Below are 15,000 nucleotides of genomic sequence, written 5' to 3' on the forward strand. Positions count from 1 at the left end.
GATCCAGTCTATAATATTATTATTATTATTATTATTATTATCATTATTATTATTATTATTATTATTATTATTATTACTACTACTACTACTACTACCTAAGCTATAACCCTAGTTGGAAAAGTAAGATGTTATAATCCCAAAAAGCTCCAACAGGGAAAAATAGCCCAGTGAGGAAAGGAAATAAATAAACGATATGAGAAATTATTATTATTATTACTTGCTAAGCTTCAACCCTAGTTGGAAAAGCAGGATGCTACAATTAAAATAAGATATTTTAAAAACAGTAACAATATTAAATAAGATATTTCATATATAAACTATAAAAAGACTTATGTCACCCTGTTCAACATAAACACATTTGTTGCAAGTTTGAACTTTTGAAGTTCTACTGATTCAACTGGTCACAGCTGGAATAAAACTTTTAGAATACTATGTAGTATTGAGCCTAGTGGTACAGAAGGTCTGACTATTAGAATTAACTGCCTGCCTAGTATTACGAACAGGATGAAACTGTCCGGGAAGATCTAAATGTAAAGGATGATCAGAATTATGAAAAATCTTACGCAACATGTATAACGAACTAATTGAACGACGGACCAGGAGATTAATATCTAGATCAGGAATAAGAAATTTAATAGACCGTAAGTTTCTGTTCAACAAATTAAGATGAGAATCAGCAGCTGAAGACCAGACGGGAGAACAATACGCGAAACAAGGTAGAATGAAAAAATTAAAACACTTCTTCAGAATAGATTGATCACCGAAAACCTTAAAAGTCTTTCTCAATAAGCCAATTTTTTGTGCAATTGAAGAAGACACAGACCTAAGGTGTTTCTCAAAGGTAAGTTTGCTGTAGAGAATCACACCTAAAATTTTAAGAGAGTCATACAGAGTTAAAGAAACATTATCAGTGCTGAGATCTGGATGTTGAGGAGCCACTGTCCTTGACCTACTTACAATCATCAATCATACTTTGAATTTTGTTAGGATTCATCTTCATGCCACATCATTTGCACCATGCACTAATTTTAGCTAGATCTCTTTTAAGGGTAGTTAGCTTTTCCTTTTTCTCTTATCTACTAGTTTATACGTGTAGCGTTTGAAGCACAGTTTCGATCTTCCCTTGCCCCATTAACACATTGTTTCCATTAATGTAAGGTACGCTGAAATATCAATACCTAAAGATATTATTTCAAAAGATTTTGCTTAAATCCATAACATAACTTATCAAGGTCTCAATGTTAGCATTATGGTTACTAAATGATACGAAAATCGTTACCACAAAATAAAATCATGTTTTGCGATGAATTTTCTCGGTATATAGTCAGGTTCTCACAAAGAGAAAACCACTTTATATTATGACGAAGGTATGCTCCGGTAAGAAATGATGTTTTCAGGGTTTACTTGACCAAACGCAAACGGAGAAATGCGTTTGTCAATGCATTAGATAAAATATGCGCTTTGGAAATATATCATCCATTCAAGAAGCAGATTTTATGTATCCCCTTTGACTGTATTAGCCAGTTTAGTTGACATGCCTTAATTAATAGACTATGGCGTTATCTATCTCCTTTTTATTTAGATTACGTGGAAGATGAGGTCTTCCCGGCAAGGAATGAGGATGCAGAAGGTGTGACTGAGCCGACACGCCAAGGATCCCGAAGCACTGGCCTATGACCAGCACGGCCTTATTCTTATTTCGCTCTTTGACGCTTCTTTCTGCATGGAATCAGTCGCTCACAAACGTCGCTATTACCACCACGTCGCAAACATGCAATCCGTGTCGCTGGAATGTCTTCAGTGTGTGTACTTTCACCAAAAAAAAAAAAAAAATTGATTGCCTCTTCTTGTGTGAGCGAAAGGGAACAGTTGCTGATATGATGTGAAAGGTTCTTTGGGCGAAAGTAACTGCGCATTATCAATCTACAATTATATATATATATATATATATATATATATATATATATATATATGTATATATATATATATATATATATATATATATGCATAAGTATATATATTTGTGTATATGTTGGTCCACATATGGAAAATTAAAAGATTATGTGTACAGTATATGTAAAATTGCTCTGCCGTTTCGTTCGCCACTGAACGTTTCTTAGAGATGTTCGTGAAAAGGAAGATTACATCTGTAGTATATACAATTTATATATATATATATATATATATATATATATATATATATATATATATATATATATATATATTTGTATGTAAGGATATATTTAATATCAAGACATTCATATATGTATATATATATATATATATATATATATATATACATATAATATATAAATACAATATATATATATATATATATGTGTGTGTTTGATAATAATATATATACACGTGTCAATATATATATATATATATATATATATATATATATATATATACATATATATATATATGAATATATATATATATATATATATATATATATATATATGTATATATATTATATGTGTGTAATTCTTTCATATAAATATATACATATATGTGTATATATAATCATTCATACTAAGTTTTGTATATATATATATATATATATATATATATATATATATATATATATATATATGTGTGTATATATGTATATTTATAAATATATACATATATATATGTATATATATATATATATATATATATATATATATACGTATGAGATTGTGTAAATACTTTTTTGGCTTTTGGGTACTTGTAGCAAAAGGATTAAATGGCTTTGTTTGTTTATTAATGAGAGAAAGTACTGATTTCATTTGTGCTGGATGCTATGAACTCTGCCTTCACAATTGCCCTGGTAAGATCTCTCTCTCTCTCTCTCTCTCTCTCTCTCTCTCTCTCTCTCTCTCTCTCTCTCTCTCTCTCTCTCCTTGCATACATACATATATATATATATATATATATATATATATATATATATATATATATATATATATATATATATATATATACTGTATATATATAAATATATATATATATATATATATATATATATATATATATATATATATATATATAGTATATATATAATATGTGGTAAAAAGATTAGTATTTTTAAAAAGTTCGTTTATTTTGTTTTATTATGTTTAGTTTATAAAGAATGATGGGGCAGTGTTTTAGCTTGTTAAATGCTGGAAGGATATAGAAAATGAGAACGTAGAAATTAAATAGCGCTGTGTGAGCAAAGTAGTTCCATCATGATGCTGACGAGCCTTCAGTGAATATAAGAAGAGGCTCATGTTATGGAAGTTTTCTGATCAGAAGGATCCCATTCACTTCTGCAACGATGGGGTTTATGATGATAGGATCATTTCCTATTTTTGTTTGGGGGGGCCATCAAGTGTGTCGCTTGCTTGGATCATTCGTCCTCCATTTAACTGGCTTCGTTCAATGGCGGTCTTTAATGTGTAAGATGTTTTGTCAGGATTCAACTTCATGCCCCATAATTTGCACCATGCACTAATTTTAGATAAATCTCTATTAAATGATTCACCAATCCCAGATCTACTTTAAGGAGATTGATTTGATGCAAAGAGAGTAGCATCATCTGTATATGTAATAAGCTTGTCTTCTAGGCCAAACCGCATATCATGTGTATATAGAATGAAAAGTAATGGTCCAGGAACACTACCCAGAGGAACAACAGATATCACATTCCTGTACTCACTATGGTGCCCATCAACAACATAAAAATTCAATATATGTATATGTGTATGTTTGTTTGTTTGTGTGTCTGCATATGTGTAATTGTGTAAGTAGGTAATAATAGGTACAGAAATCTAGGAAAGTTTTATTATGCAATTATTGCTGTCACTAGTACTTTAGCATTTGATAAGTATCTATCTATCTATCTATTTATATATATACACACACACATATATAAATATATACACACTTCTGTATTTACTAATGGATTCTAAATAAAAACATACGTTTATATCTACATATATATGAAAATATTAATATCCTTACGCATTTTTTATTATATATATATGTGTGTGTGTCTACAAGGTATATATATATATATATATATATATATATATATATATATATATATATATACATATACATATATATATATGCATATATATATGCATATATATATATATATATATATATATATATATATATATATATATATATAATGTGATTGTCCCATTTCACTTTTTATTATGCCTTGCACAAAACAAAAATATGTCTCATTTGATTTTCTGGCTGCCATACTATAATGAATTTATCTAGAAATGAAAAACATTTTGCTACTGTGTGTTCAATTGATTATATTTTGCATCTTACTGAGATATGGGAGTAGTTACTTAGGTTTAGAAATCAAGTGGCTTGGAATTCGTTCCAGTCTGGAAAAGTTACCAAGTGGCCGCACACCACAATGATATGAGCTCGTTAGATGAGCTCACTGATTCAGAGTATGATGGCGATAAGGGTGGTGAGTATATAAGAAATTTTGTAATGATTAGGATTTCTTAAACCCGTTTTTGTGTAATCAGACAGATTTTTATATTCCATTACAGAAGTATATAAACTTTAATAATGTGATTTCTTTCTATTAACTAGATGTCGTTTTTTCTGTTCACATAATATTAAACAATTGAATTATTCAAACCTAAAGTGACAAAAAATGCACGTCTTAGTACTTAATCTTAATGTAATCATGATTGAAAGTGTAACAGTAAAGGATAGAAATGTAGTTATGATTTTGTTCAAATTAACATGTTCTTTCTTTACCCCCCCCCCTCCCTCTTTCTGATACTTCTCTCATAAGAAATATATTCTAATAATTGGGTAAATTTTCTTATACAAATTCCAAAAATTAACAAAATAAAGGAAATCGTCAGTTTGAAACTATAATATAGGCCATTTCATCTTTGTTTGATGTTTTGGATTCTGTTGATCGTTCACTGGGCTGAGTGAGTTAACGACATATATCTATTTAATTAATGAAAGCCTCTAGCGATAATCTACCAGGAAGTGGCAGGGCTGACACACCTCCGTAATGAGTCTTACATAATGCCTTCGCCAGATGTCGCAGCCATACACATGTGATTCCTGGTGTGGCTTTCCCTCTTCCAGCCTACATTTGATAAACTTTGTCTGTGGGTTGAAACTCGAGAGAAAGCTTTGATTAAGCTTAAAATCTCGGATGATTCTATTTTTCTGAGACAGAAGTAAAGGTAAGCCGAGGAGGACAGCAAACAGCTAGCGTATTTGCTCTTATTGATACAGTACGCAAAACTATTTTAAGTCAAATTTCTTTCATAGGTAGATACTAAGAGAGGCGACAATAGGTCAATCTTACTTGACAGTCAAGAAAAACAACCTAATATCTATTTCAGTCAATATTCCCTTGTAATAAATGAAAGAAAGAAATAGGATGGAAAATGCTATTGTTTATGAATAACAGCTCATTTAATGAATTAAAAATTGTTATTCATCATTGGTTAAACTTTATTCTCTCTCTCGTCTTCCTTCAGTAGATGAAATGATCAACAGAGGCTGTCACTGTGCTTACCGTGCTTGGTTACTTATCATAATTTTGATATCTGTTTTGGGTCATTGGTAATGATATTCTCGTAAAAATTCTATGATTGAAAACTATAGTGTCTCCGTGTGCAAAGAGATCTAAATACAAACATTCTAACACTATATGTGCTCGCGTATATATATATATATATATATATATATATATATATATATATATATATATATATATATATATATGTATATATATATTTATATTTATATATATATATATATATATATATATATATATATATATATATATATATAATATCTGGATTCTCTCTACCTCGGGATCAGAGACCCAAGGGGGAATCAACTCAAAGGTAATAGTGTCTGGTCGGCAAGGGAATCTAACCTGAACCCCAAAAAACCGAGGTTCCATTGACTTAGCAACTCAGCCACAACTCTTTATGGCTGAGTTAGAAAGAATCCAGACATTAGGTGTATATTATATGGCTTATATGAAATATATATGAAAAGCACGTCTAAATGTGCAAAATTATCATATATATATACATATATATCTGATAAATTTTGCACATTTAGACGTGTTTTTCATATTCAAATAAGCCATATATATTTTTGATACATTAATGTCTGGATTCTCTTAACGACCTCGGGATCAGGGCCCCAGGCGAAATCACACAAAGACGAGAGCTTGTGACCGGCCGGGAATCGAACCCTGGTCCGGCAAGTTTGTATAGACAGTGACTAAACCACTGGGCCACTTTCTTCGTGGCCGAGTGGTTTAGTCACTGTCTATACAAGCTTGCCGGACCAGGGTTCGATTCCCTGCCAGTCACAAGCTCTTGTCTTTGTGTGATTTCGCCTGGGGCCCTGATCCCGAGGTCGTTAAGAGAATCCAGACATTAATGTATCAAAAATATATATGGCTTATTTGAATATATATATATATATATATATATATATATATATATATATATATATATATATATATAAATATATATATTATATATATATACATATTCATATATATATATATATATATATATACCATGCTATTTGGTATATCTTAGCAATGCATGTTTGCCAACGGTTATATAAGCAGATGAGCAACTGGGAGTAACTAGAACTTTGTCTGTGGAGGAAATGTCCCCTAAATCTCGATGAAGTCCCTGGCAACACGGTGACAGATTGGGTTTAAGGCGATAGACAAGATGTCTTTTCGGCTTCTACTCCTGGTTCCTGGCGGATGATCTTACTGGAATCAGTATGGACCGGCAGCGGTCACTTGCCTTAGTTAGATAGGCTCTGCACATCGCAAGGAACTGGCTATCCTTTGATGAATTTAGTCATTCCCTCTGTGGATTCAGTCAGTCTATGGAGGCCCTTTGCGTTAACAGGCATAGCAGGAGATGGTGATGATGACGATATATATATATATATATATATATATATATATATATATATATATATATATATATATATATATATATATATATATATGTATGTATATGTATATATATATATATATATATATATATATATATGTATATATATATATGTATATATATGTATATATATATATTGTTTGTGCCTTTTATATAGTTAAGAAATGCTGGGAGAAAACAGTAAACTTAGAAGGTTATTGATAATGGTATGGAAACTGATAAGCCTTAGAAGCGAGACATTAATTAATAATATAGTATTGAGCATCACACTGTGTTTTGGAGGTACGACAAGCTTTTGATATGCCTTCTTTGTAGGTACATCAAGAGGCTAATATTACAAAAGAAGCATTTTGTGCAGAATGATTTTGGGCTCTACGTACTGCTGATGAGTCTTGTGTGAATGATTGTAGAGATCGACGCATTTTGTGTATTAGGGTGGGACATTTAATGTAGTCGAGGGATGTTTGAAGACTAACGAAAATCGTTGCTAAGATTTTGTTTTTATTCGTTATTGTATTTCTAGTAAGGATTTCAACTTTGCCTAGATTATTTGTATGAGGGCGTTAATCTATTAAACATCAAAGTATAAGTTTATTTTTATAGGGAGGGTCCTTGTATTAATGCCAAGGGCAAACAACAATTTTATAAAATCTATTTCAGGAATCTAATGATCCTCCTGTGTCAAAGCAAAAGATGAAGATATCAGAGGCAATGACTTTAAACTGATTAAAGTAAGTCATTTTGACTCTTTTGTACTCTTACCAACTCCTGAAGAAAAAGCAATATGCGAAATGGCATAAACTGATCTCAATACTACCAATAAAATTTTCTTTGATGTTCTTTTATGAAATTGTCCTTATATAATTGTCCAACGATTGGCTGACTTCCTCATGCATATTAGTATTCTATCAAGTTGCACTATTTCTTTATACAATCTGTCAGTCATCTTTTAGTGACCACTCAGAAAAGAATGTAATGAAGATTTCCTAGTGAAAGAATAGTGCGCCATCAATTAGCGCAAGTGGTAACTTACATGAAAGTTGGATGGTTTCTCCGAGCTGCCAGGAAACATATGGCAGTTTGTCTGTACGTTTGTCTGTTTATCCGTCTGTTTGCCGTAGTTATTGCATTGTGGCTTGCCGCAAGTGGATATTTTTGTACCGCAATTAGTTGTTATTATCTTGTGCTTGGATGCCATGTGAAAACAGGGCAGATTCCTGTCCTTTCAAGTTTTCGTCGTAGATAATTGTATCCATTAGATTATTTCGTCCCATTTCTGCTCTTTCTATTACTGCCTTCTTATTGCCAATTTCACAGTAGAGTTCTATCGCTTTTAGGGGATGTTCCTCAATTAAAACATGGCACACGCCACCCTCCCCCTTTCCTCTTCCCAGTTTGCTCTTCGTGTGCATAAGCACTGAAAATCGTTTACTTCACTTGTATTGTGCAATCCTAAACACCTCTTGTGACTCCATCTGTTACATTCCACACATGGTATTTAATACACTTCTACGGCAACACTTACTCGGACACTTTTCCTACTTTACCTTTATATTTTCCTTTCTTACCAGTCAGAATATACTTTGTTTTCCTTGCATTTACTTTCATCGCCCCCCCCCCCCCTTCTCCTTTCAATTCCTTTATAGTTTGAGTGTAATAGATAATAAAAACCTAATCTCAGTACGAAAGGAAAATGCTTTTTGTATTACAAAACTATAACATTCCTGATATGCCTTGTGTCCACGCAAAACATAATAAGGTCGTTTCTTGATGAAACTTTTGTGTCCCCTCAACCTTAACGCATCATTAGTAATACCCTTGCATAATGTTTCCACCTTTGAGAGGCACGTGAATGTCCTTCCTATCACCTTCAGTCCTTGTACTGAGTATTTGTACTGAATTTGTGATATACCGTTTCTTATGAAAATAGCGATTTTGTCAGTCTGGGGGCACATGAGACGCTGCAGTACCAGAACTTGTACTGTTTGGATCTTTACTTTTTTATTTTTGTTATCTTTTATTTATATCTGTTGAAGCATTTGTTCTATGTACCTATGCATAACCAACCTCATACACATGTTTTAGTATATATAAACCCATGCACACATGTGTATATATATATATATATATATATGTGTGTGTGTGTGTGTGTGTGAGAGAGAGAGAGAGAGATAGAGAGAGAGAGAGAGAGAGAGAGAGAGAGAGAGAGAGAGTGAATTTAATATTTCTCAAAGAAAGAAAACTGGATGTTTGGCACTTGGTAAGAAAGCTCAAACGCCAGTCTGTTGAGGAAAGTACGTCTTGGGAAACGGCCGCGATTGTAGTGTCATAAGGCTCTGAAAACAGGTTAAAGATTACGTTAATGGTTATTTTGTACAGTTGGGGGAGGGAGTAAAAGATTAAAAATTTATGGTAAGAAAATGACGATTGGCCGTATGGGAAGGATAAAAGGACTTTGTATAAAAAGATGTCTAACAAAAAACATCCACGAAATTACCAAAGAGTTTCCCTTTCAGCGCACGCGACTCTCTGCTTCATGCTTACTAATAAGTGGGATGAGGGAGCTGACGAAATCTCGGTCATTAGGTATTCGGCGCTCAAGACACGACCTCGGAGAGAGCATTGTTATTCCTCTGATTGCCCGCATTCACAACTTTCAGACTCTGGTCACTCAAGGACTCCGGCACAATTACTGTCATCTCTTTCGGAGATTTCTAGACATTTAGCGATGACCGCAAATATGGACAGCCACAAAAATTGAACTTCGGTATCATTTACACTCCGCAAATAGATTTTTTATTACGGTCTTTTCACTCTTACCATCGTTTATTTTTTTCTTTTTATGAAAGCTTGCATGATACATATTTTCTTATTCTTACGTTGTTTAATTTGCATCGAGGATAACCATCATATCAGGCTCAAGAGTAAATAAAAGAAAACTAAATTATATTATATTATATTATATTATATTATATTATAGCATTCAGTATCTACAGTAGTATCTATATCAGTAGAGAGGCAGTCAGAAAAAAGTAATATATATATATATATATATATATATATATATATATATATATATATATATATATATATGTGTGTGTGTGTGTGTGTGTGTGTGTGTGTCATGTGTTTCTATGTTGAATCTTGGTTACGTAGTAGAAGCATTGACGACTGGAAGCAAGAACTGAGAGGTTCAGGTGGGGCCAATAGCAGTCTTTTCCTGGTCTTCCTAGGTACTTCTCGGTTGCAAAAGGGAGTTGGGCTCTGATCATAAACACACATGCCAAGTCTCTGAGACAAACACGGCAACGCAATGAGCTGCCTCTCGCCTCTGCGCCTCTTAAATGACCTTTGAAGCTTTATGGTGTCGGCATCCAGAAAGTCGATGTTTCAAGTTTGTCATTTTTTTTTTTTTTTTTTTTTTTATCAAAAGTTTCTAATAGACACAAAAATACGGAGACATAAATAGTTATACCGAGAGAGAAACCCCTGTTGTTGAAATCATAGTTGACCTTGCATCATCAGGAAATATATAACCTGAATCGTTACTTAGCTAATGAGGAATGAAAAAAAAAAATTATTCATTATTTTTTTCCGATTAATTAATTATAAGAAACTACATAATTCAGGAAATATATGAACATCTTCCTCCTGCAGTAGTGAAAGCGAAGTGATCATAATGACTGTGGTTGAACACGCTGAAATGCTTTGCACAATATCTCACAGTTTTGACAATAGAATGCACTACTCGTAGACAATAGCTTTCGTCAGCGAGTAACAATAGCATCAGGTGGGGGATGTATTTGTACAATACATTTCATTTAAAACTATCTACCTTATTAAGAACATTAGCCATATATATTAAGATGCCGAAAACATACGCAAGGATCTTATGAAAACATAATAGCAGGTTATACATGCACAAGGTCTCTCTCTCTCTCTCTCTCTCTCTCTCTCTCTCTCTCTCTCTCTCTCTAACATTGAGGAGAATGGAACTCTAATGCTGATAATCACAGTTCAGAAATGAAGTTAGGCTGATCATTTTGAAAGAAGGGCCTCCTAGCGTATTATCAAAGCAGTTATTTCATTGTGTCTGGTTATGTAAATTTGTAAAAATGCTGATTTGTGTCCTGATCAGGCTAGATAAACTCGTTTAGATTATTACAGAAGTTATTCAAAGTAAAATACTACCATCAGATGTTGTCCAATTAGCCTATAGCTGAGGGACATTCTCACTGCAAGACTTAACACACTGTATCGTAATTTCTGGACCTTGAAATAACATTGAGAAGGGAATAGTTTGAAGTAATGTAAACAAGGTACTACAGTATATAGAAGGGTAAAAGACAAAGAAAGAAAATTTACTAACGCTTGAAGAATCAGAATATTTAAAGAAAGAACATTTGAAGTTCCAAAGGTTTCAGATAGAGAATTTTCATTTAAAACAATGACGATGGATGAAGGAGCTGATGAGATATCTTTTTCTTATAATTTGGCTTAGCAGGAACTAAAATCAAAGTTCTAGCAAAACTTATTGTCTTTTAATGTAGCGCAAAGACTTGAGGGTAAGTTAATATTTTTTGTGCGTGTACACACCCATGAATTAATATATGCAATTACGCACACACATATATATGTGTATATATATATATATATATGTATATATATATATATATATATATATATATATATATATATATATATATATATATATATATATATATATATATATATACAACGTAGAATTATATAACATACATACGCATACATACCTATGGCCACAAGGAAACTAATAAACAGGTAGACTTATACATGAATATGCGCACCATATGTATAGATGTATATATAATGCATGTAATTAAAAAAACTCATAGGTCTTTGAAAATGAGGTGGCTTTGCGGATTAGACGTTGAATACCTGATAATCATAGCTCTTACTTGTAGAAGACTTGTATCCTTAATAGGATATTTACTCCGACCCAGGTGGCAGCTTTGCTCCTCTTTTTGTTTTCCAATTATTTTATATTTCTTGTAAAGTTTATGTTAATGTATCCGTCCTTTAATTAACATTTGGAAAATAAACAGAACCGGCCCGGATTCGTGTAGTGTTTTTGGTTGTCTTAGCGTTTTGAAATTTTTGCATCTGAATGCGGTATGTTCCTGTGAGTTCTACACAATTAATTCAGTACTATACTAATTTTCAAGCAACACAAGACATATTTTTCATATTTATATTTCCTCTTTCTTGACATCGTTAGCAATCCAATTATGAAAGTCATTTTTTGATATTACAGGGGAACAATGTGGACGACCTGGAAGGCCCGTGAACGGAACTGTGTCTGCATCAGGTCGATTTTACTTCCCTGGAGAGCGAGTCGCCTACAAATGTTTAGAAGGGTTCGTTCTATTCGGGGAAGACGAAAGGACCTGCCAAAAGAACGGAACCTGGAGTGATGAGGTCCCACTCTGTGGTGAGTATTCAAATTTAGATTTCTAAGAAGCAAAAATAGAGATCTGTGGCATAATTCATAGACATGCAAACTTTCGCAGCATTAGGAAATAATTCGTACAAATGCATTATACACAGAAATTAAACTGATTGAAGTGGAAAAAAAATTACAGATATTGATATGACAGGTAAAAAAATCAATGGTGTATGCAGCATATTAAATGTTTTACTTGTTTTAGAACAAGGACATAATAACGTTTCGTTGATGTTTCTGAAAAAAAAGGAAAGACTGAGAGCGCAAAAATTAATGAATATATTGGACACGAAAGTAATTAATTGGAACACTTGGAATTTTTGCATAAACAACGGTAAATTTATTCCAGGATTTATTCCAGGATTTTTACCGTTTTAAAAACGGATATATTAACGTAAAGGAGTGAAATTACAGTTACCAACACGTAAAAGGTAATAACAAAGTATGGTCAAATTACGGTCGCCTATATTTTAATGAAATACGGTTGAGAACATTATATTTTTACGGAGAATTTCCGATTAAAATTACGGTTGTTTCTAACAGTGTATATAACAAGATAACCTACACTGTTTAAACAATCCGTAATTTTTATTGGTAATTCTCCGTAAAAATATACTGTTCTCAACCGTATTTCAGTAAAATATAGGCGACTGTAATTTTACCTTACTTTGTTATTATCTTTTACGGGTTGTGACCGTAATTTCACTCTTTAATGTCAATATATCCGTTCTTAAAACGGTAAAAATCCTGGAATAAACGTTGCCAGACTTTTACCGATTTTTTAATGCAAATTTTCAACAGTATATGTAAATCGGTATACCTTTATTTAGGTCCTTCAAATCAAGACTAGTAACAATCAGAAATTTCAGTCGAGTTGCTTAAAGATTGTGGAATGATGTGGTATTTGAATCAATGGAACATAAGAATAATTTGTTGTAAATCTTTCTGCAGACCAGGTTGACATAAGTTCTCATTTTATAGTCTATATATGATTTATCTATTTAACGTTGTTGCTGATCTTTATATATTTTGCATTTTCTTTTATTAATGAATTATAGTTTTTTTTCATATTTCTAATTCTTTTCTGTTGGGTTGCTTTATTCTGTTGCAACCTTTATGCTGTAGCATTTTCAAATTAGGGATGTAGCATGGCTTTAATAAAAATAAGTGTGATAATAGTTTAATTATGTCTATATGATTATTCTCTCTCTCTCTCTCTCTCTCTCTCTCTCTCTCTCTCTCTCTCTCTCTCTCTCTCTCTCTCTCGCAGAAAATAGAAATATCATTAATAGTGAAATGTGTTTTGCTACTATGAAAATCACGAACACTGCAAATTTGAGAGCACATTGTTAGCTGTGGTTTTGGTGGTTACCTTGATAAAAATAATTGCTTTCAACATTGTGCGATATTGTGATGTTTAAGTAAAATGTTGCTCAAGATAATGAGTCTGATCACGTCCAAGAAAGACATTACACTCACGCTTTCGGTTATCCAATAATGTAAAACACTGCATCATTTTCCATTGAAGTTCTGAGACAAGCTTCAGGCCTGAGGTCTTGTAGGTATGGGTGTGATAGGGATATCTATCATATTTTTCAGTGCTAATGCTACAAAAGGATAACCAATGTCATTATGTAGCCCAGACCCGAAGAAGGAAAGAGAAGATAATGACTCATGGGGCTCATCAATGAAGTAGCCGATCTATGAGTTTTTAAACCGAAAGCAGATAAGATACGGATATTGGAATTTAAGAAGAGAATACTGGAACGGTGCCTGTCTATCCGATACGCCCAATGAGAGTTAGGCGGAGACTAAAACATAAACAGCAAATGTTTCTATTTAGTTCTTTGCACGTTTATCATGCATAGTGTTCTCTTGCTTTTCATTGTGTTACCCAGCTAGGCTACTGCCCACTGGTTTTATATCCAACTAAGCCACATTGAGTTTGCGTGGAGTCTGGAGATCAACTAGTTTGATACTTTCAATTAATATGTTTTTCCATGCGTGATTGTTGCCTAAACACAAGCTGCAACAGTACTGATAATGTCTTCGTCATCAATTTTAGTATATGCGAAATTCATTATGCTCCGGCAACAATTTATTCAATACGATTTTCATAAGTTACGACACAATTTACTCTGGTGCATTATCATTTTTGGTCATTTCATCCATATATTTTCGATCTCTTTGAAATAAAAGCAAAGAAACGAACGGAGTCTCTCTTTTGATGAAAGTGATTAGTACTAGATTGAATAAATTCCTGACGGCTGGTGATTCCCAACAATTTTGTGAAGACTGTTTGGTCCCTCTGATTTTGGGGAATTTGATGGTTGAATACGACAGTTTCGGGGATCTTATAAATCAGCACCTCTCTGAATCTCGTGGTGAGAATGGCAGGTACATCTCTGCCAGGATTGTTGGAGTGTTCCCAGAGTAATTTAAGTATTTATTCTAAATGCTGGTTTTCTACCACAATGTAGATCAGTCTTATTGCTTTATTGTTGTATTGATTTTGATATTTCTAAATTCTGAATTTTGATTAATTGT

At 32.6% G+C, this 15,000-nt stretch overlaps 1 protein-coding gene across 5 annotated transcripts in view; it reads left to right on the forward strand.

Annotated features, from left to right (window-relative positions):
- The window catches only part of LOC137645767 (uncharacterized), a 199,372-nt gene that overhangs the window by 120,388 nt on the left and 63,984 nt on the right, over positions 1 to 15,000 (forward strand). For all 5 annotated transcript variants that reach the window (XM_068378678.1, XM_068378681.1, XM_068378680.1 and 2 more), the window contains exon 3: positions 12,265 to 12,441. In XM_068378678.1, the coding sequence (XP_068234779.1) occupies positions 12,265 to 12,441 (177 nt within the window). The remainder of the gene's footprint in view (positions 1 to 12,264; positions 12,442 to 15,000) is intronic.

This window comes from Palaemon carinicauda, chromosome 8 (genome assembly GCF_036898095.1).
Source record: "Palaemon carinicauda isolate YSFRI2023 chromosome 8, ASM3689809v2, whole genome shotgun sequence".
Taxonomy (NCBI): domain Eukaryota; kingdom Metazoa; phylum Arthropoda; class Malacostraca; order Decapoda; family Palaemonidae; genus Palaemon; species Palaemon carinicauda.